Here is a 24,014-nt window from a genome sequence, read left to right as displayed (position 1 = left end):
CAGATAATTTCTGGTCTTCGGTCTCGGTGCGAACAAAAAGCTCCTCCCACTTGTTTCTGCCTTAGCGGATTAGTCTGTTATTGTCAATCACTGAGAAATGGTTACCAAGTGCATTATTCGTAATAGCGGGTTTCCACTTGTTTCGTGTCCAAGAGAAATCTGACTTGTCTACCCGCGAAAAGATCTGATAACGCCTATGTTTCTGTCTGCAAAAACGTTCTCCGGAGCACTCGCACCCCTGTCCGGGTTTTTATAATGGGAGAGATAGAGAATGATCATACTGCTAATTCTATAAACTGTGATTGAGACAGACAACGAATTGTATTGAGATTCAATTTTTAAACTGTAGAAAAGGAAATAGTAAAAATACTGCTGAAACTTAAGAGCCGGCTTGGCAAGCCCTTATCCATCCCCATAGTTCCAAAATCATTTGGCACACATTTTCTGGTTTTTAACTTAAATAGTTTTGCTAATTTTTTAGTCACGCAATTCAATGCACGCAAAAAACGACAGACACCAAAGTGATTATAAAGGGTGGCTCCAAAAAAAAAGCCAAATTTAAATACTATAAATTGAATTTAGCACACATTTACAGCAAGGTGTCGCAGCATTTAAAAGTCGATAAAATCCAAAAGAGCCAAAAGAAGCACTAATTATAATTAGACAAAATCTGACGTAGCATTTCTCGAGCTAACTAGTTGGCTTCACTTACCTAGCAAATGGAAGCATTTTTATCAGTTCAGACGCCGATCTAGTAGTGTGCGAGTAGCATTGTTTTTGTTTTTTCAAGATATTGTTGAGTGGCTAAATTTCGAAATTAGAATTTTTGGCTTTTCAATTTTTAATTCTACTAATTTTGTATTTTATCGGATTGTTATTTTGGATGGTTTTCCACTTTATTTGTTTTTTTTTTTAGGTTTTTTAATTCTTCCAATTTTGGCTTTTATTTGCTCTGTTTTCTGTTTCCTTTTTGCGTTCTTTGTTTTTATCCAGTTTTTTATTTTGTTCAGAATATGTGAACGTGTTTCTTTCCAACTTTCTCTTATAGCGCTGTAGAAGAGAGGAGGGAGTTAGTGAATCTATAGATGGTCTGAGACAATAAACTGATTTGAATGAAAAGCTTTTTCAATTCGACGGTCTCTAATTCGAATCGAGCGGTTCTAAATACTCTAAATCTAAATAATCTTGGGAAAATAATGGCCCACACCACGAGCCATAGCTTTAACATACCTGACACAAAAGTTAATAGTGACTACTTACGGCAGACAATCTCTTCTACTAACTTTTCTGCGTCAGAACTATTATACTTCAATATACCCTGAGGTTGAAACCTTTTCTTGGCGATTGGAGAACCATTTAACAAGTTTGCTGAGGTTGTTTCAGGTATTTCAGGCATTCTAGTCAAACTAAATTTTTTCTCCAACTTCTCAATATGCGCTAGGGCCTGCAATTAAATGTGTAAGAAATAAGAGATGTTTATATTGTCCAGTGATCCCTATTCCTAATGAAAGAACCGGAGGCTATCCGAAAGCTGTCAAATGCTGTAGCACCAACCGGAGTGAAGCGAGGACCCGTAACGAGGGCCAAATACCCCACTGAGCGGAGCTTAGATAGTAAGCAGTAAAAGAGACTGCAGCAATATTCGAATAATAAGATACTTAAATGCGGCATGTTTGTTTCGAATATGAAATGTTCCAAAGTGCAAAGTATATTTTAGGGCAGAATATACAAATAAATAAAAATACAAGATGATGAACCCACACTTCTTACCAAACACCAGATCCCCTCCCTGACACATACGCACAGTTTTCACCAGGGAGGCTTTGACCTCAAATTGGATACATCTAATATGGCTGATTGTTATATTATGCAATGCTCTTTTTAAATTTGACAGTGTAAGGAAAACCCCAGGAAAAGAACTTAAAGATGAAACAATTTTAGGCTATACAGCTTGTCATGGCGCGCCCAATATATTTTTTAAAATTCACGTGCTTGTTACAGAAGCCTCTGGGCTATGGAAGTAATATGAATAATTATATTAAACTAAGGTGATATCTATTTAGATTCTGGTCAAGTGTAATTTATTTTCCCTTTATTATTTTTTTAAGAGATTATGGTTAACCCAGCAACTTATTTTTCTTATCACAGTGTTTCCATAAAAGAGTTCGGTTATGGACTTTTTTTCAACGTTCCTTTTTGAAACTACTAGCATTACTACTGCTAACACAACTCATTGCAGCAACAAGCCGCCTGAGGCCAAACACAGTTATGCACGTTCCTCCATCTCAATCAATCCACAGGCCTCTCATTTTACACCCTCCCAAGACCTTTTTCAATTTGCAAACAAAACCATCATAATCTAATGAATAAGGGCATAAGGATGCTGAGATAATTTAAACTGTCCTCCGCCAAAACCAAGTATCAACACAAAATTCCGATTAAGGGGACATCGCCTCTCCTTCAACCCCCTCCAATCCCCTAAACACTAAAATGTAATTTGCCCTTTATTGACATGTTTTCATTCTCAGTCTATTATAAAATTAAACATTAAATACACTTAATTAAAAATTAAACAAGTCTTTTTTCAGAATCAGCACATTTGTAGCAATCAATTTAGTTTTGTTAGACTAATGTGTATTAAATTCTCATAAATGGTTTCTTCATAAACGTATTCCTTTCAAATATTTAGAAATTCTACAGGCTAATATAAATGTTTATAAGGTTCATGATGAGTTTTCAGTAAAGTAAAAATGAATCTTTAGACTTTGGACGGTTTTAGAACACCGAACTTGATTGTTCTAAAAAAAAAATGCAAAAAATGATTTAGTTTTACCTTATTCTTACTTCTAAATCCATTACTTTCAAATATGAAGGAACCAAACAATTGGCTAATCAGAAATTTCAAGTGTTTAATTTTCAGTTTCAGACTTATTTGTGTTCTTACTTTTAAATCCATTGCTTTCAAATACGTAGAAACAATGATTGGCTAAACCAAACTTGAAATTTAAGCCCTTTATTTAATTTTATACCGTTCCCAACAAGCCTTTATTTTTGTTACCCTGCTGAAACTTTTAAATTAATTACTTCCAAATAAGTAGAAAAAACAAACTGGCTAAACAAAGCTTTCAGCTGAAGTGCTCTATTTAGTTTTCAAGTAAACGACACCCAAACTCCCAGTCACGCAGTCTCTATGAGGGACAGCAACAACACCCTATTTTTCTTTTAAAATTTAAAAATGTAATAAATTCAATACCCCGTTTTGTTCTTTTAAACTTTTTTTTTAATACAAAAAATAGCCCTCGTCTCGAATTCAAAAGAACGACAAAATAGGAAACAAGGCACTACCACCAAGATATGCATTAATAATAAGCCTAATGTTGCTTTTGCTCTCTTTCACATTTAAAGTAAGTATAGAAAGTACAAAGTAAAAAACGCATAAAAAAGCCTTGAAATGGATAGCCTTGAATGAAATCAAATCCATATTTCTATTTCCACTCATCCCGATTTAAGTCCAGTCTAAGTTGACTTCATTATTCGTCATGCTTTCTGTATATTTTAGGTTTCAAACTTAAAACAGACAGGTGCCAGAATAAAAACTAACTAATTTCGGAAGATATTAGTTTATTAGCCTCCATAAAAGGAAAAAAAATATAAAAAGAAATGACTGAAAATGACCTATCAGGCAAAGGGCTGCCGTCAATAAAGAATTTCAGCAGAAATTACTTGGAATGAAGAAATGAAGAAATTCGCAGAAAGCAATGCATACAAGAAGAGAGGACCGTCGACATCTGTAATGCCGATACTTAAAAGCAACTGTTTAATGAATGAGTAATTAGAAGAATTCAGATCCTTCCATAAGTAAATAAACTGTGCAGACAAAAATCAACAATCAACAACTTAGGGCAAATGCCCGAAGACTGAACTCTATAATTAATTTCGTAAGATATTAGCTCATTAGCCTCCATAGAAGAAAAAAAAATAATAAAAGAAGTGTTTTTTTCATTATTCGAGAAAATAGACTTTCAGGCAAAAAACAAAACAAGTCACAAAAATAACAGACCCGTGTCTACAGAAAAAAAACCCTCCTCGACGAATTTCAGCAGGTTTTCACTCCGTTAATCATAAAGATTTAAGCGGGTCCAAACCAGAACATGCATGTTGATGCTAAGAGAGAGAAGTATATTAAGGAACTGAAGTGACAACTTACACTTTCAAGCTTATCTTTCAAGCTAACATTCTCTTGAAGCAGATGCACATAATCTTCCTCTAAAGTGAATGATTGTTGATTGATGGGCATGGACCCTTCGATTTCTTTTTGTTGTATTGCAGTTATGTCCCTTAGCCTTCCTTCTTCCTGTTCCCAGCGCTGCTTTTCAACCTTAAAAATCATAAATTTTCCTTTACTGCTACCGTTTGATAATTACCAGATTAGAGAGTTTCTGCACTGACAATTCGGATTTTCCAAACAATAAACAATGAAGTTTCTGCGAGCATTCTGACAATCTGTTTTGACAAATTGCCCAATGCCAATACTGTTGGTTCGAGAATAAGCGTGTTGACATCACAGAATCAGGTAATATTTTTTCGGGCAGCAATTCTTCTCCCGTTTAGCTATAGTAAGATCAATCATTGAACTTATAGCCATTTAATGTTGCGTTAAAAGAGGAAAAACTGAGGGAGCGTGCTATGCTGGGGCGGCCAGGAAAAATAGGTGGGACAATTTTTAGAGAGGATTGTACCATCAATAATATGTGATATATTTAAAATACAAAAAAATACAATTCTTTCCTTCTAAGGATGCTTCCGATAAATGCCTCGTAGCATTCCAGACGTTTTGAAGTGTGGAAAAGCTATCGGTCAAATTACGGCACTAATCAAGGAAGACGGTTTTGAATTTCACGAAAATACTTGGCAATAGAAAATCATGAGATACAAAGTTGACAGGAAGTTTTAAGTTATCATAGGAGTATGAATGTCTAATCATCAAAATACTGAAAATAAATTATTGGATGGGCAGTTAGCCTAATGAGTTTAGTTTGTAAACATAATGGCAAAGCAGCGGCACCTCCACAGGAGTTGGGCCAATCGTGAAATAGCTCTTAGCGCGCAGAATCAAGACTAGTGTGATGAAGTGAAGAAAAGTCTTTTTCACGTCAATTATTGATTATCTCTATTGTCATTATAATGGGCATTATGATTACAGACATTATGTTCCTACCATTCTGCGAGCAATTATGAAATTATTATTCTGACTGAAGTGAAGCCTTGCTCATATACATACATTGTTGTACACCTGAAATGTAAGTCTCAATAAAACCATTACTTTTCTTTTTGTGTTGTTTTACTTATATGCCTGTATCTTATCGCAAAGTAGATACCTAGTTCAATTGTCTCCGTTGGAAACGCTCCTAAGGGATCTGATGATCCTACGAAGTTTGATTACGCTCCTGGATTGACGGCTCCCCAGCCTAATTAATCACCTCACAAGGAAATTCAAACCTAGAACTTTAATCCATTTCTAAATCATTATATTATACGATGCATATTTAAATATTATTTCAGCAAACATTTCATACTCTTTTCCAAAGCGAAAGGAGGGAGGGCCGAGAAAGTGCTGTAAACTTAAAAGTGTTCAAAGCTAGAAGAGGGTAAAAACCACAGCTTGTGTTCCGGATAATTTCAAAAAAAGTGTTCCGGATAATTTCAAAAATCTAGGTGGGTTAATTTATAGTCTAGTCACGAGTATTTGACCAGAATGGGCGATAAACATTCAAATCCCCCCGCCCCCTCCCCCGTCACATAACAAAGAAAATATTATTCTGCATAACTGGCGTGTTCATCTAACTACGAAAAGACATTAATTTGACATAAAGTCAGAAATTAATTTGACATAAAGAGCCCTGGGATCAAGATAAAAAATATAAGCGATTGGACATATTAAGGAAATAGGAAACAAGGACTCATGTTTCGACTTTAATCTGAAAAATCAAATGCTTTTAGTAAGATTTCTCCAATATACCATTTCCTGGTATAGGAAAACTATCATTGGTTCAACACCACATCCCGTCAAACAGCGATAGGACGATATTTTATTCCCCAATCCTTGATCCCACCTTATGGTCCCTATCCTAATACGATCACAATTCAAAGTAGGGAGAACCAATTTTGAATCATTTTATATAAAACTGGTCAACTATAGGCATATTTTATATGCATTAGGCACAAGGTGTTGCAAAATGCCCAACATGAATGATATAAAATGAAATTTGTTTCAGTTAACTTAGATATGCAGTAGCGGTTGACATACTAACTAAAAGCATTTTTGTCCATGTTAGAAAACAGATTTAGCAAAATTTAAACTCTATTAATCTCATGTAAAAACGAATCGAAGTATTTATCAGCATTATTAAAAAAATCTGGATGCATCAGGCAAATACATGAAGACTTGTTTCGAAGGGAACCCATAATTTCAGTTTTAAAACAAAAGGCAACAATCCATGAAAAAACCTAGTTATGGTGGAAAATCGTAAGTCTTCAAGTTGTGGGGGGGGGGGGGAGAGTCTAAGCCCCCTCCCAGTCCCGTTAACACATACAAGCGAGATATAGTTGGGATCTCAAAAAAATGTTTTTTTGGTAGGCAAAAATACCGAGGTTTTATCTGTCCGATAGAAATTTTTCATATTCAATAATACTAGATCTAACGAACGTTAAGATTGCAGACAATATTCAGCCAACCAAAATACTATCCTTAATACATACATTGATCTACATTTTAGGTCAATAATTCCTTGTGAAATATTACTGAAAATGCGAAAACCAGACTTGGCTCAAAGGGTTTTTAGCTAGTTTAGATATTGATGTGCCAATCAACTGGCAAAAAATTGGTCATTTTCTTGTTTTGTTACATATTTTAAAGAATATCCTTCTTTAGTTTTTTTTTTTATAGGTAATGCTAAAGTTCGAGTTTTGTCCCAATTCTTTAAGAATGACACCTGAATCACAAAGGCCGTTTAATTAGAATAAATGGCTCTTTCAAAAGTACTAAAGAAAACTTTGGAGTAAAGATCGAGCTATTGACGAGAGGATATACACCTCATATACGTAATAATTTCTGTTCGCTTTAAGTTGTAATGTTGCTCCTTACTTTCAGTTGAAAAAAGTTGTTTTTTTTAAATTTAATTTCTGATTGTTTTTTAAATAATGCTGGAATATTCGGATTCCTCTCCATGGAAAATTCCCTTCCCCCATGAAAAATTTCTCCTTGGAAAGATCCTCCTACGTAACCCCCCCCCCCCGCTATAAAATCCCACATGAAAACAATACTATATGTAAACAATGGGCAAAGTTCATAGCTTGAAGCCTGCCTTCGGGGACTGTGGGGAATTAAGTCATCCTCAAAGACATAGTTATTAGGTTTTCGACTATGCTGAACAAAATGGCTATCTCAAAGTTTTGATCGAATGGCTTAGGGGAAAACATAAGCGTAGGAGGGGGGCCAGATGCCCTCCAATACTTTTGGTCACTTAGAAAAGGCACTAGAACTTTTAATTTCTGATCAAGTGATCCCTCTCTCGATCTTCTACGATCACTGGTTTGATATGACAACTCCTGAAAAAAAACACGCATCTGTGATCTTTCACTTAGAAAGGGCACTAGAACTTTTAATTTCTGATCAAGTGAGCCCTCTCTCGATCTTCTATGATCACTGGTTTGATATGACAACCACTGAAGAAAAAAAAACAAAAAAAAAAAACACGGATCTGTGATCTTTCTCCTAACAGAAAAATGCAAAATTCCACATTTTTGTACATAGGAGCTTCAAACCCCTGCAGTAGGGTTCTCTGGTAGGCTGAATCTGATAGTGATTTTCATTAAGATCACTTAATGTTTTGGGGGTTTTTACCCCTTTTTTTCAAGAATTGGGCAAATTTTCTCAGGCTCTTGACTTTTGATGCGCAACATTAAATTGGATAATTTTTACATATTTTGAATAAGCGTGAAAATTTGATTGTTTTCATATACCCATTTTTATCAGGATTCTGTGTCTTGGATTTTCGATTGCTATTGAGCCACGTCGCTTCTTACTTAGATTACAGTCCGTTACCACGAACTGTTTGATATTATTGTAAAATTAGGGGGGGGGGGGTGAAATAAGTGTAGAGACCGTCAGAAGCACATTCTGGAATATATTGTGTCAAAAAATATGTCCTAGATAATGGCGAAACTGTGTTTTTCTCTCCCAAATTTTTACGAAACGGATTTACCAGTAAGGTTGAACCACATGAGCTCAAATAGTATGAAGGCAAGAAAAAAAAGTCGTGCTAATAGTAACCGCAACCTCCCAAAATGAGAGTTATAACAAAGATACATAGATCCAAAGAATTAAATTTTAATGGTGGTCTGAAATATATCAATTTCTTCAGTTTAAAGTTTACCACCAAAAGTTAAAAACCTGAGAAAAGTTGACAATTTTCGTAAAAGAAGTAAAACACCCCAAATAAGGAGTGATCTTGCTGAAAACTATACCATCAGATTCAGAATATCAGAAAATCCCTTTGCAGCAGTTTCAAGCCCTTATCAATAAAAATACAATTTTTTTTGTTCAAGACGAAATGTCATGGATTCGTTATTATTTAATTTTTCCCCATGGTTGATAGTATTGTAACCAATCATAACTAATGGCACTAAAGGGGGCTGACGAGGTGGCAGCCGGTCTCATATAAGAAACGATTTAGGTCCGTTTTAAGTTCTAATGTCATATAACTTTTGTTTGAGTTTTTTCTAATAGGTGAGAATCAAGATGAAAATGAACTTCAACATCTATTCCATAGAAAATTAAAAAAGAAACTTAGACAAATGAAGTAATAGGTTATCCAGTTATCCTTCAAAGTAAAAAAAAGTTTGCTTTGCATTACCTAATCAAAATGCTTGGGGGACATAATTATTAAACTCTCTCAACTTCTAAACAAGGAATAAATATGACAGTGCACTTTAAAAGATCCAACACTAATGAAACCTAAAGTCATGCTGATTAGCAATGAACAAACTCAAAAAACAAGAAAACCAGCTAGGATATAGGACTTTCAGAGAGTAATATTCAGAAAGATAAAATGTACATAGCTTCCCAAAACGTAACGTCATATTCACCAATCCGGCCCCAGCTACCGATTTTCTAAAAAAGAACCCAAAGGTTAAAACTTTGCCACTTCTTGCAGTAAACCGAAATAGGGCACTGCGTATTTTAAAAGTAGACAATAAGGAGAACAAAGCGGAAGGAGGGATAAATCAAAACAAAAGAATTTTGAACAAAAAGGAGACTAAGAACGATGAAAAAAAAAATCAAAAATTACAATTGAACTTCTTAAGTCAAATTCAGAACTTAAGTCAGCAAATAGCACAATCACGCTTTAATTAAAATAAATTCTTCAACTTTTTTTCTTGCTTATTGTCACTTATTTCTCGTGATTTTCCTCTTTCAAATTTACGTTGTCTTTGGTTTCTTTTTTTAGCTCTAGTTTTGTTTTAAACTTGTCTATTACGTTAGAAGTGAGGGTGCCTTGCTGCTTATGTAGGTGAAATATTGTGTTTCTCTGCACTTTACTAGTCTAGTTTTCAGTTGATTTTTTCTTATTTATAAATTTAACTTATAAGTTTTGTCAATATTCAGTTTCTCTTACACAAAGACAGATGCAAAACTGCAGAAAAACGCAAAATTGCCATGATATAAGCCCTTATTCTTAATCAAGCAGTAATTAGCAAGCATTCCATAGGAAAAATTAGAAAATGGAAATTCAATCCAATTTTCTTTTCGTTTTTAAAAACAAAAGTATGATTGTGAAGTCGTATTAGGAATTGAATTTTTTCTCTTTTGAACGTGATTCATAAGAATCCTAGAACTTTTTTATTATTCCCGGTTCCAATTCTAATTATTCATCCCACCATAACCAAAATATTATGCAAAGGATTGGATCCTACTGTATGCTAAAATTGGAGAGTGGTTTCGGCTAATTAGAAAAATACGTGCAAATTGACCCTTCAAAGACCAAATCAAAGTCCACCTTTTAAACTGTAAGACATTTTGGAGTAAAAGCACGTGATTGACCCCTGAATTTGCCCTTGAGAAGGATATTCTTTAAAATATGTAACAAAACAAGAAAATTTTGCCAGTTGGTTGGCACATCAATATCTAAACTAGCTAAAAATACTATTTTTAGGTTCTCGCGATGTTCTTTTATGTACTTAACCAGTCTGGCTTCTCAACAAGCCAATACAGATTAAGATTGGACTCGGGTTGGACTCAAAATAAACAAACTGGTAGAGAGTCAGATCAAAAGATTCTGATCCGCCATAATCAGTAACATTACTAAGAAACCATACCTTATGGCAGACGTTAAAGTCACGTGTAGAAGTCGCGTGTAGAATGGTGGTTGATTTGAAGAGTTTTTCATCGACGTAGTCGAGAAAACCTGAGATTTAAACGCTTATCCTATAATTCGGAGAATTAATTAAAGGCTCCAATGACAGATGTTTTCGGAAGGTTCGCCACGATCTTGCGTTCCTGTCCTCATAAGTTGCAACGGTGAGACAAGGTAACGGTTTTGCAGGTGAATATCAACGCGTGCTCTACCTTAGGTGGTCCTGTCTCAGCTTTCCCAAAGGATTATGTGTCCCTACATGTTACGCCCAATCCACAGCATTGGAAATACGTTTCTTTAGGAAGAGTCAAGTTACCATTAATTACTAAATTTTGCAGCAACAACCACATTCAGGCTCTGTAGGCGAGGTCACTAGCCTACTAACGTAGCCAATTGAAGCAAACCACAGCGGTATGTAAATCTCCCTTATCTCTAGATGAAAGTAAAATAAAAGGAAAGCTGGACGCTAGGTCATTTTTGGAGGTTTGTCTTATCGTTGCTTCGTGCGAATAACACTTGTCTCTGGAGTTGTCTAATTTCCCAACACATATGAAAAGGAACAAACAAGTTTAAACAAGTCACGGCTTCTACTCCTCAACTATAGCCTATATTTTCATTGCTACACAGAAGCTTGCACCCCATGTCCATTATTTGCGCTTTCCATTTCCATCTGCATTCCAAGTCCATAAGCGCAGAAAGGTGGGAAAATGGATTTGTGATGTCATTGTGCAGGAGCCCGTCCACCAAGAGAGCGGTATTTAAATAGGGAGAATGTTTTCAAGAATGAATCAAGGAACCATTAAGAGGTCGGTTTTTTGCACCCCTCAATAAAAGATTAAAATACAATGTTTAGCCACAAGAAAACAAGCACAAAATATAATATAAATGTATATATAACGCAAAACGTCGTATCCATCTCATTAGTTACTGAACAATTCTACCATTGCTGCCAATCGGATATGCGGCGGTTGTACACCTGCTTGCGCATTGCCATGCTCTTTCTATGTTATTTAGTCAGTATTCAGGTAATAAATCTATAGTTTAAATTAAAAAAAGATGGACATTGTTTCATAACACTGTAATATATTCTGTAGAATTGAAGAGCCAAAAATTACCTATGCAATAAGTGTTACATTATTCTATGCAACATTTTTAAGTAAAGAGCAAAATCTAATTTTTGCATTACAAATTGAAGAAAGAAAATTCGCTTTCTTTAAGTTTCTATTATATTTTGTAATTCACCTGCTTTTACCATGCATATCACTCTCACTGACACTTTACCACCTGTGATACAACTCATACAGTATTTGAAGTTAATGTAAAACTAGAATTTTTTCCTCTCGGGTTAAATCTATTAGCGTTGAATTTTTCTTTGGGATAGAAATTCAGCATCCAAAAAAAAAATATTTCAGGGCAAAATATGGACTGAAGGAACTTGAGACTAAAGGTAGGGGGCGGGGGTCTAAAGACAGAAAATGAAATGCTACCGAAACTGAGAAGAAATACCTGCAACTTCATGCAAACAACATTCTGGTTCGGACCATTTTCAAAAAAACTGTCCAGCTGCTTTCTTAAAGCGTCACATTCCATCTCTAGAAAAAGATTTCTTTTCCGAAGGGCCAGAACAACTTTCAAAACACTGTCTTTTGAAGCCTCGTTCCCAGAACTGACAACAACACCAGCTGTCAAGGAGGGAGATCCAACTTCTTCCTCTTCTTCTTCAGGCTCTGAAATGTGTTCAGTTTGATTTATGTTTGATCACAGTAAGATTTTGATACAAGCTTACTGACTTACCAGATGGAGTCACCTTTTTTCTAACACTTATCTGTCGCAACTGAAATTATATTCGTCCCAACATATCCTAAATATTTTGCAGCCGGAAGTTGGATTATCAATTCATTTGCAAATTTTACTTAATCCCTGTATTATCTATTTCATGTAGTGTGTCGAATATAAGTTTACATTGTGTCTGGTATAGCCTTTTAAATTACCTTTTAAGTCATATATGGCAAAATGAGCAATATCTATGTTAGCCTGAAATTCGTAAAATCCTTACACTGGTAAGAGACCAGTAGAACTTGTATTATCGGTGAATTAGTAATCAAAAATTTGCCTTTGTGTCAAGTCTTTACAATATCTATGGCATAAAAGTTATAAATTAGGGTAATATTTGAGTAAAATAGCCCCCCCCCCTCTTCCTCGCTCTCTCTTCGTTTCTCTTCCTTCACTTGAAAAAAAGGAATCGCAAAGAGCTATTTAACATATATTATCCTTTATCCATTACAGATTATTTTTTTTTAAACAAGTCTTTCCGACGCAAATAAAGAGCGGATTTGACACTTAAAATGAACAAAATTACAGCTTCGCCGTTTATGAAAAACATATCTAGCTTAAAAAAAACTGAATCATAATATCTCTATATATTTTGAGAATTCTGAACAACTAACGCTATTCCTTTTGTAACAAATTAAGTTGATTCCAGAGGCGCAAAATAAATGCAGATACCGACTTTACAGTAATCTACGTATTTCTTACACATTAATTAAAATTAATGTGTAACATTAATTTCGAAAAAGAAATTTTTTAAGGAAAAATTAAAGAACCATTTTAAAACTTAAGACGAAAATAAATAAAGTCCTGCAATAATTCAAACTTAATGCGACAAAAAATTACTGCCACAGAAAAATGATACCCAAAACGAACAAAAATTAAAATAAATAGTCACATCATACATAAAGATAACAGATGCTGATAATAACGAAACAAACAAATCCGAAAAAGAGTAAATATTGAAATGCTCAAGTCAAACCTAAAACTAACAGAAATTACTATAAAGAGGAGTTTGTCTACAATCCCCTCCCTCACCCCACCAGTATGCCTTCTAAATGCTAATCCTTCATTTGTGTTTTGATGAAAAATATATGTATTTTTAACAGTGTGGTTTAATTTTTTTTCAAAATATTGACTAAAAATAAAATAAATCACTACAATAATCAAGATTACTGGAATAAACTGATTAAAATCAACTGAACGATCAATGCGTAGTGATAACCTTGAAGTCTCAGCAATTCAAGATTTTGTTTAACAAATTTAGTTTTCAGTGTTATAATCATGAAAAAAGAAGTTTAAGATATATTTTGCTTTCAGTAAAGCGCGAATGACACAATAGTCTTTAGAAGACCTATTGGCAGGAGAGAGAGGGCAGTAACCAAACTCCTATTTATAATAGGTTCTATTCGTTCTAATTTGATTTAGTTCAACATTCCCCTCAGAATTTTAACTGAATACCCTTAGCCGTCCCAGAGATATAGCAAAGCCCCCCCCCTCCCTTTTCCATTATGAAACATATGCTTAGACAATTGCCAATTTACATTGTTTGCGGCCCTTGCCCCAGGACCTGTGAGGTTAATGTTTTCAGAGGCATATTTACTGGTCCTATTGACCAGTTTTAACAAAATGTCAATCCCGAAATTTCATAAGACGCCTTAAGAGGGTAAGTGGGTGGTTAGGATTAAGGGGCAAAAACGAGGAATGGTTTCGCTCCAATCCTTTTTCTTTCTTAAAAAGGGCCCTAGAACATTCAATTTCCAATCAAATGAGCCATGTCCTAAGTTTACACAACCATTCCTTTCATACGAGGCACTATAGATGAATATAGTGTCTTTTATTTACTTCACCCCCCCCCCCCACTCAACTTTCCCTAAAAGTTTCAACTTAATATCCTTAGCCGTTTTTGAGATGTTACACAAGACCCTTTTTTCATTATAAAATATACAATAAAAATTATTGACAGGTTACATTGTTTACGACCCTTATCCTCGTATCTGTTGGGATCGAGATACCCCCATGGGTATATTTATTGGACCTTTTAACTGTTTTTTAAAACAAAATGTCAGATTTTAATCAAATGCCCTTGGAGGATACGCGGGCAGGTTGTCCTCCAATTACTCTTGACTCTTAAAAAGGATACTAAAATTGTAATTAGGATCGAATGAGCCTCCACTGAAGTTACTAAGACCTATATTTCCATTTCAATCCCCTCTAAGGGGAAAAAATCAATAATACGTTGAAAGCTTATGCCGTAAGCCTCTACTACAGGCATTTTTGGGCGATTTTATTTTCCACACTTAATTGCCATTTTGAATTAACACGATTCAATAAAGAAATAAATACTTTGTACCTTATAATATTGTTCGATACACTGTTTTCATCGATACACCCTAAAGAAATTTTACCCTTCCCCCCCTCCGCCAGAGATTTCAAAAAATGTTTGTTTTTCTTGTATTTTTATTTAAAATATAAAAAAATACATTCTTCCCCCTCGTATACATTTGTGAATTGGTTCCCTTGATAGAAAGAGAATTTTTAGATTAGGATACAAGCTGTTCATTTTAATATTGGCAATTTCCAGCGGTTCATAAATTTTACAGCATTTTTCTGGGGATAAAAGTGAACAAACACAAAGTCGTTTGGATCTAGAACTGATTGAAGACTTTTCGGCCAGTGACCTATGGTGGAGCTGGAGTCTTATTTTAAAGCTAAAATCATTATATTGAAAAGAAAACAACACATACAATTTAAATAGGTAGTAAATTTTAGCGTCTGTGCAATTTTCACACATTGTACCCACCAAGCTTATTTTCCTATCCAAATATGTTTTATGTGTTTACTGCCAGATACCAGCTGCGTAAATGGGGCGTCAAGTTTCGAAACAGGTTTCAAAATATTTCCCATATTCAAGAACTATTATTTCTCCACCACGGTCCAATGACAATTTGCCTAGCAATGGAGAAATGTAAATACGTTCCTATAATTACTTGAACTTACTTCAGAACGGAAATGCACAAGAGAAGTTTAACACCCTGTTTCGTTTCCAATTTTAATCATTAATTCAACTTTAAATGCTTTTTAACTTCCTTTTTAACCGGACAAACTATATTTTTTTGGTCCTAATTTCATTATCGTCAAATGCTTTTTTTTGTTTTTTTTTTGACAAATTGTTTCTTTTTAGTGACAAGACACGCAATTTTGGTATATTGTTTGTGAAAGCCGTTTCGGAAATAAAACCCAAAATTATCTAAGTCCTTAAAAATTACTGAAATCTACAAAAAATACCTTCAAAACTACCAGAATAAGTGAAGCTATTGCGTTCATTCAAAATAGTTCATTTAGACTTTACAAAAGAAAAATCATTAATTAAGAATTTATCATTTATATTTGGGTAATTTCAGAATCTTTTGGCCCTTTGTTTATTAACAATCAAGGCTTTTTTTAGACCCATTCGTATAGATTTAGGCAAAAATCGTACGAATATAAGCTTCCCCTCTTTACCCCAAGGTGAAATTCTATGTCTGATATCATTTTCGACAGTTTTATCACTAAGGCTGTGGCCAGTCATTGTAGCTTAGTACCTTTTGGAAGTTATTGAAATCTAAAAACAAAGAAACAACCTTGAAAAGCAATCAGTAAGTGAAGTTGTTTGTTAATACACAAATCTATTTTGATATTTACAAACAAATATTAAGAATTATCAAATGCACTATTACTTTTTCGATTCATATAAATGTATGTGAAAACTACAGCAAAATTAGCGTCACCCCTCCAGCTGGCCCCAGCATTACATTTTGAGTCCCTTTCCTCAGACTGTATTTCTGGGTACAGCCTTAAGTGGGCCATGTAATTTAGCATATTTTTAAAATAATTGAAATCCAAAAAAAAATACCTTCAGAGCTACTAGAATAGACAAAGCCATTTTTCTCAGTCCTTCCATTTGAAAAATGTTCTTCAAAGTCCTCTAATCTTTCTCTAAGTAGCTCATTTTCTTGTAGTATTTGCTGATACTTGGCAGTATTGGCATCCATACTATAGCATGTTTCAATCCCCTCTCCTTCAGAGATCTGACTGGTCCTGGTATGTTCCATCTCTTCCTGATAAAGAAAAAAAACATTAATCAATGAGCCACTCAGTAGCCGAATTAAACTCTTCCTGGTATGTGTCCTTGTAACAAGAATTTAAGAGCCTCCTTTCCTACAGGGGTGAGATCATGCCTGGCCTAAAAAGTACAAGTGAAGTAAGAATGTTTTTTTTTTTTTTTCAAAAGAAGAACAGAAAACAAAGCATTCTAAAACAGATCAGAAACAAGTAACAAAAGAAGCAGATGTTTTGTTCTGTTTCTTATCAAACAGTTCGTGGTAACGAACTGTAAGTAAGGAGCGACCCGGCTCAATGGTAACCGAAACTCTAGAAAACGGGTTTTTGATACCAATAGATATATCAAAAGAATCAGATTTCAATGCTGATTTCAAATATATAACTTTCATCAAGTTTAGAGCCACCCATCAAAAGTTACGCGCCTGAGAAAATTTGGCTGATTTTCAAAAAAAGGGGGAAAGACCCCTAAAAGTTATAGAACCTTAATGAAAATCACACCATCATATTCAGCGTATCAGAGAACCCTACTGTAGAGGTTTCAAGCTCCTATCTACAAAAATGTGGAATTTTGCATTTTTTGCCAGAAGAAAGATCACGGATGGGTGTTTATTTGGTTTTTTTTTTGTTTTTTTTTTTTTCCCAGGGGTGATCGTATAGACCCAGTGGTCCGATAAAATAGTGGGAGGGCTCATTGGAACGGAAATTAAAAGTTCTAGTTCCCTTTTTAAGTGACAAAAAAAAATGGAGGGCAACTAGGCCCCCTCCTACGCTTATTTTTTTACCAAAGTCACCCGATCAAAATTTTGAGATAGCCATTTTGTTCAGCATGGTCGAAAATATGATAAATATGTCTTTTGGGATGACTTAATCCCCCGAAGTACCCAGAGGGAGGGCTAAAAGATATGAACTTTACCCAATGTTAACATAGAGTATTGGTTATTCGGAAGTATACAGAAGTTTTCAGGAGGTTTTTTTTCTGCGTGTGGGTGGCCCGGGGGGCCCGAGGGTTATGTTGGAGGATCTGTTCATGAAGGAAGTTTTCATGGGGGAAGGGAAATCGCCATGAAGGGGGCGCCGGACTTGCCAGCATTATTTATTGGTTATTGGGAAGTATACAACCATTTTCAGGAAGGATTTTTTCTGGAGGGGGGCTAGAGGAGGGAGTTACTCTGGAGAATATGTCCGTGGAGAATGTTTCTTTGGGGGACGGTACATTTCAGAGAAGGGGGCGCCAGATTTCCAAGCATTATTTAAAAAACTATAAGAAATTAAATAAAAAAAAAAACAATTCTTTTAAACTGAAATGTAAGAAGGAACATTAGAACTTAAAACGAAAAGAAATTATAACGTATTTGAGGGGGTTCTCCCCAACTCAATACCTCGCTCTTTACGCTACAGTTTTTTTTTTAGTCCTTTCAAAAGAGCTATCTATTCTAATTAAACGGCCTTTGTTATTCAGGTGTTTGTGAATCAAATTTTTTTTTAACTTTTAACTTAAAGAGCGTGGTATTGACTAAGGGCAGAACCCCCTCATATACGTAATAACATATACGTAATAAAAAAAACAATAAAAAAACAAGCGATACGGCTCAATAGTAATCGAAACTTTTAAAAACGGAATTTTGATGTCAATAAATGTATCAAAAGAATGTGTTTATAATGCTGATTCTAAATATATAAATTTTATTAAGTTTAGTATTACTCATCAAAGGCAACAAGCCTGAGGAAATTTACTCGATTTTTTAAAGAGGGGGAAACATCCCCTACAAGTGAAAGAATTTTAATGAAAATCACAACGTCAGATTCAGCGTATCAGAAAACCCTATTACATAGGTTTCAAGCTCATATCTGCAAAAATCTGCAACTTTGAATTTTTGCCAGAAGAAAAATATACGAATATAGAAGTTAGTTACGTAAGTTAATTTGTAAAGACATTCATTTAGCAAAAGAAAAGTAAAATTTTTATGCAAATAAAAGCTGCATTAACTAAAAAACGATCAGAAATTAAATAAAAAAAACAAGTTTTTTAAACTGAAAGTAAGGAGCGACATTAAAGCTTAAAACGAACAGAAATTATTCCGTATATGAAAGGGGCTGTCCCCTCCTCAACGCCTCGCTCTTTATTCCGTATATGAAAGGGGCTGTCCCCTCCTCAACGCCTCGCTCTTTACGCTAAAGTTTTTTATTGTTTAAAAAAAAAAATTGTGAGACAGAGTCAAACTTTAGCGTAAAGAGCGAGGCGTTGAGGAGGGGACAGCCCCTTTCATATACGGAATAAAGAGCGAGGCGTTGAGGAGGGGACAGCCCTTTCATATACGGAATAATTTCTGTTCGTTTTAAGTTTTAATGTCGCTCCTTACTTTCAGTTTAAAAAACTTGTTTTTTTTATTTAATATATAAAACAAACTGTTTTTTTGAAAAAAAAGCTGTTTATACAGCAGTCTTTTATTTTTTCACCAATTTGGTGTTGACTGTGCCATTTTTTTAAGAATGTTAACTCCAGTATGAGAATATATTATATATTTTTTAATGTGAAATTTTGAGGAAAAAAGTCCACCTATTTCCAACTTTTTGATACACTTTACAATAGCTCTGATACGTTCCGGCTCTTTGGTGGAACAGCAGTTAAAGCTAAAATTGACTCTTGGCGTAGCTGGTAGTACTTTTTTACCTTAGCCAACTTTTTCAGAGTAACAGAAATTATTAAACACCTATTATTAAACGGAGAACGCTTTCAAACCCCCAAAACTCTAAAAACCGGAATTTCGATACCAATAGATATATCAAAAGAATTGGATTTTTATGCTGATTTCAAATATATAAGTTCCATTAAGTTTAGTCTTACTTATCAAAGGTTGCAAGCCTGAGAAAATTTGCCTTATTTTCAAAAAAAGGGAGAAACATCCCCTAAAAGTCATAGATCCCTAGATTCATAGACGCCTAAAGTCACAGTCATACACTATCAGATTCAGCGTATCCGAGAACCCTACTGTAGAGGTTTTACTTTTTTTTCCAAGGGTGATCATATCAAACCAGTGGTCCTAGAATATCGTGAGAGGGCTCATTCGAACGGAAATTAAAGCTCTAGTGCCCTTTTCAAGTGACCAAAAAGATTGAAGGGCAACGCCAATTCGTCCCAAATTCGTCCGATTAAAATTTTGAGATAGCCATTTTGTTCATGAGGTGCTACCATTTCATCTAACCGTCACAAGCACTAAACTTCATTTCGTCGACAAGGAAAATCCGTCAGAACATCGACAATCATAACTTCGGCAGTCACAATCGCTACCCGTCAGAACGTCGACAGTCATAACATCGACACGTCATAACATCTAAAATTTTTTTAGGTGTTTAAAGCATAGCATATATTAAATACGTAACCTAACCTAACCTAGGTACCTTTCCCCCTAAACCCTCAAAAAACTAAAGTTTTAAATTTTTAGATGTTATGACGTGTCGATGTTATGACTGTCGACGTTCTGAGGGTTAGTGGTTCTGATAGATTTTCGTTATGAAAAAAATTTTCATGTTATGACATGTCGATGTTATGACTGTCGACGTTCTGACGGGTAGCGATTGTGACTGTCGATGAACTGACGAGTCGATGTCATGACTGTCGATGTTCTGACGGGTAGCAATTGTGACTGTCGATGTTATGACTGTCGATGTCCTGACGTGTCGATGTTCTGACGGATTTTTTGTCGATGTTATGACGGATTTTGTCGACGTCCTGACGGTGGTGGTCCTGACGTGTAGATGTCCTGACGCCTTCCCTCATCATTATTGTTCATTATGGTTGAAAGGCTCAATAACTATGGCTTTGGATATAACACGACCCCCTACAGCCCCAGCCCCAAGGGAAAGGTCTTTTAGTTATATAAAAATTGCCCATTGTTTACGCATAGTATTTGTTATTGCCAAGCATGCATACATTTTAGGGTGGGAAGACGAATTTTCTGCTGGGGTTTTTTCACGGGGGAACTTTCCATAGGGAAGGAAGTTTCCAGAGGGTGAACTTGTCAGAGGAAATTATACGCTGGGGGAATTTGTCAGAATTCCTATACAAAACTTTTTTTTGTATTTCTTGCTTTCTCTTTACCGTCTCAACTTCACGCGTGGGGTTGTTAAGGGTAATTGTCCTGGGTAAATTTTCACCGGGATTGAATTGTCTAGAGGATATATCCGTGGGGAGGGTATTTCTCCGTGGAGGTGGACCAGAAAAAAAGTTCTTTCAACTGAAAATAAAGAGCAACATTAAAATTTATAACAAACAAAAATTATTACATATATAACGGGGGTTTCCCCCTCTTCAACACCTCGCTCTTTAAGCTATAGTTTGAAATTTGTCCCAGATCTCTTAGAACGACTCTTGGAAGACAAGACTGGTTTAATTGGGACAATAAGAAGCTTTTTTCAAAAATACTAAAAAAATACTTTCAAAAATACAAAAATAGCGCAAAGAGCCTGGTGTTGAGGAGGAGGCAACCCCCTTCGTGTATGTAATAATTACTGTTCGTTTTAAGTTTTAATGTTGCTCCATAATTTCAGTTGAAAAAACTTGTTTTTTATTTAATCAGCATAAAAAGCCGCTTCTTTTGATGTACTAATTGTAATCAAATTTCCGTTTTTCAGGGCTTCGGTTACTATTGGCCCGAGTTGCTTCTTATTTAAACTTCGTTACCACGAACTGTTTGAAAAGAATATGCTCAAGGCCGTATTCAGGGGGTAGGGGTTTAACCCTTCCCCCCCCCCCCAAAAAAAAATGTTTGTCCGGCTCGTAAAAACGTAACAAAATGAATATAAACAAATTTTTGAGGTGCTTTTTGAAGTTTTTTTTTGCAATCCTTTCCCCCGAAAAAATCCAGGATATTGCCTTGAATATGCTTAAAAAAAAAACATTCAAACAACCCAGCGGTGTAAAATTTCGAAAATGATCGCACTTATCGTATTAAACTCTACTCCATTATAAGATCATCAAATAAAACTTAATCAAGTTTAGTCATTTAGATTAAAAATAAAGGGTACTCCTGTATTAAACGTACTCTTTTATATACTGCTAGTTTGGTTAATGCTAAATGAAGTAAAATAAAATAGGATGAATAGTTTAGAAACAAATTTGGGCTATATATTTGCACATTAGGGGTGTGTGTGTAAAGAATAGCATATATTAAATACGTAACCTACCCTAACCTAGGTAACTCCCCCCCCCCCTAAAACCCCAAAAAACAACAGTTTAATATCGTATACGCAATGAAAACCACGCTATACATTGCTTTACTCTATAGCGATGTCTTGAATTAACCCATCAAAAACAGTTTTTTTCGTGACTGGTTTCCATTGCAGTATCTAAAAGAGTATGTTTAATACAGGAGTACCAAATAAAGTAAGGAAAATTATTTCATTTCAATGAGTGAGGTCACTCAATGCGATTTGTCCAAATAAAAAGTCTAAGTCTCAAATTAAATCCGTTGATCATAACGCTATGGCTGTTACCAACCCAAAGGGATTTTACATAATGTATTTGCTCATCGTTTTTCAAGCACTTGCCATCGTTTATCTTGATCCTACATTCAACATAATCCTACTTCTGATCTATAGCTTCAATTATGATGTGTTAACCCCATTTTTTATTTGAAGAATTTTGTTATTCCTTCGATATACCTACTCTTTTATATAGCCTACTGGTAGTTTGGTTAACACCAATGAAATATAATAAAAAAGGAGGAATATATAATAGTTTATAAACAAATTTGGGCTATATATTTGCACATTAGGGGTGGGGGTGTAAAGTATATCATATACTAAATACGTAGCCTAACCTAACCTAGGTCCCTCCCCCCCCCCAAAAAAAAAAACAACACTTTAAATATCGTTTACGCAATTAAAACCACGCTATACACTGTATTTCTCTACAGCCGTGTGTTGAATCATCCCGTCAAAACGGGTTTTTCATCGCGTGTTTAGTTTGAGATATATAAAAGAGTGGGTATATCTAAGGGGTACCGAAGTTTTTTTACAGCGCTTTGAAAAAACACTGCCAAATGAAAAAAAAATGTCGTCAATTTATCTTATTGAAAATATTTGAAACTCTCAAATGCAAAGTATCAAAGATACCAAAGACAACATAGCCTACTCCTCAGACTCTTTAGTTATGTGACAAAATTGCACAAATCTTATGGGAAAGTTTAAGGGAGGTAGAAAATTAAACCTCAATTTAATGTCCATACTTAACAAAATATCATTTTAATCTATTTAGTTTATTTGCCTTAATTTAACTTTGTTTTAAATTTCTTGCAAGTTTTATTGCTTATGTTTTAGAAAATTCTTACGGAAGTAAGTAGCATAGTAAAAACTTAATTCAAACAAAATTTTAAGGGAAACAGCCCACCATAGAATAACCCCTGCTTCCAGATAAAGGTCGAAATTTGTATTTAATGTGAATAAAATCATCTTTAAATTATTTATATTAAAACAACTTTTAGAATAGCGAGTATTTCATAACTCTTAGACAAAATAGTGCTACTACAGGAAAGGACTTTAAAGTGAGACAGGGATCTATTGTTTCACCTGATTTTTTCAACAATGCAATAATAGAGCCACAATCGCAAATTGAATGTTCATGCATAGTTCGCGGTTTGAATCTAAGTCTAGTTTGTTATGCCGATGACGTCTTTATGCCTTGTCGGACCATTGTGCGCCTCGAAGAGAATTTTAAAATGTTAAATGATGAATACCGGAAAATTGGTCTTAGTTTCAACGCAGCTAAGTCTGAGATTGTTCTCTTTAATTGGAATGATTCGACTGATGTATCTGTTAGACTTGGTGATATTACTGTTAAGCCAGTGACATCATTAACTTATTTGGGCCTCCCTGTCGGAACTTCCGTGCGAGCTACCCGCTCGCTCATAGTTAGCCACCTGCAAAAGCGAATTTCGGCGTCATGTGGCAAACAAACTCCGTTTTAATCGCATGATTTTAGCAAGGTTGTATAACGCAACTGCGCTGCCACATATTCAATATATTGCACCTTTCTGGAGAATGCTCCAGAAATCTGACATTAAGCAAATTCGGTCTTACTACTTTCGTTATGTAAGGTATTTGTTGAGATGACCTACGTGGACGCGTAACTCATATATTAGCCTTCATTATAAAGTTAAAGAACGACGCCATGCAGTTAGAATACAGATCAACAATTTTAACGCAAGGCTGTCGCGCGATTGGTCGTCCCTCCTGTAGCAATAGTGTTGATGTAGTGCTTTTAAGTGCTTGTTCTGTATTGTTTTTTTTTTCTCTTTTCTTTTTTTTTGTATTATGTTGTACTCCGTCTTTTTGCTTTTTTGTAGTGACGGGTTAAAAAATAAATAAATAATAAATATAAATAAAGGACTCATGTTCGGAAATTCCATACTTGACAAGAAAATATCACAGGCTATCGTTTTAGAATATAGTTGGACTCTGGCTCTAATTATTTATCAGATAAATTTTCTTTTTTCTCATGCACATAAATTACTTTCTGAGCACCTACTGAGTCACCCTCTCAGTTGCAACCACTCAGCGCGTCCCTAGGTGGAGAATAGGGGAACATCCTACGGATAGGCTGGGTACCTCAATTGAGTAGGAGGCGCGGACCGAGGGCGGACCTAGTCCCTGGGGTCCATAATAGAAACT

General features: G+C 35.0%; 1 protein-coding gene across 1 annotated transcript in view; it reads right to left on the bottom strand.

The window, feature by feature from the left end:
• LOC148955155 (uncharacterized) overlaps positions 1–24,014 on the bottom strand; it is a 65,200-nt gene that overhangs the window by 16,057 nt on the left and 25,129 nt on the right. Inside the window, exons 2-5 of the mRNA XM_089106240.1 lie at positions 16,138–16,342; positions 11,922–12,142; positions 4,208–4,378; positions 1,261–1,444 (exon numbers count right to left, since the gene is read on the bottom strand). Of these exons, the coding sequence (XP_088962366.1) occupies positions 1,261–1,444; positions 4,208–4,378; positions 11,922–12,142; positions 16,138–16,342 (781 nt within the window). The remainder of the gene's footprint in view (positions 1–1,260; positions 1,445–4,207; positions 4,379–11,921; positions 12,143–16,137; positions 16,343–24,014) is intronic.

This window comes from Artemia sp. Qi Xiang Cuo, chromosome 2 (assembly GCF_049724085.1).
Source record: "Artemia sp. Qi Xiang Cuo chromosome 2, ASM4972408v1, whole genome shotgun sequence".
Lineage (NCBI taxonomy): Eukaryota > Metazoa > Arthropoda > Branchiopoda > Anostraca > Artemiidae > Artemia > Artemia sp. Qi Xiang Cuo.
This window is presented reverse-complemented; position numbering and strand designations above follow the sequence as displayed.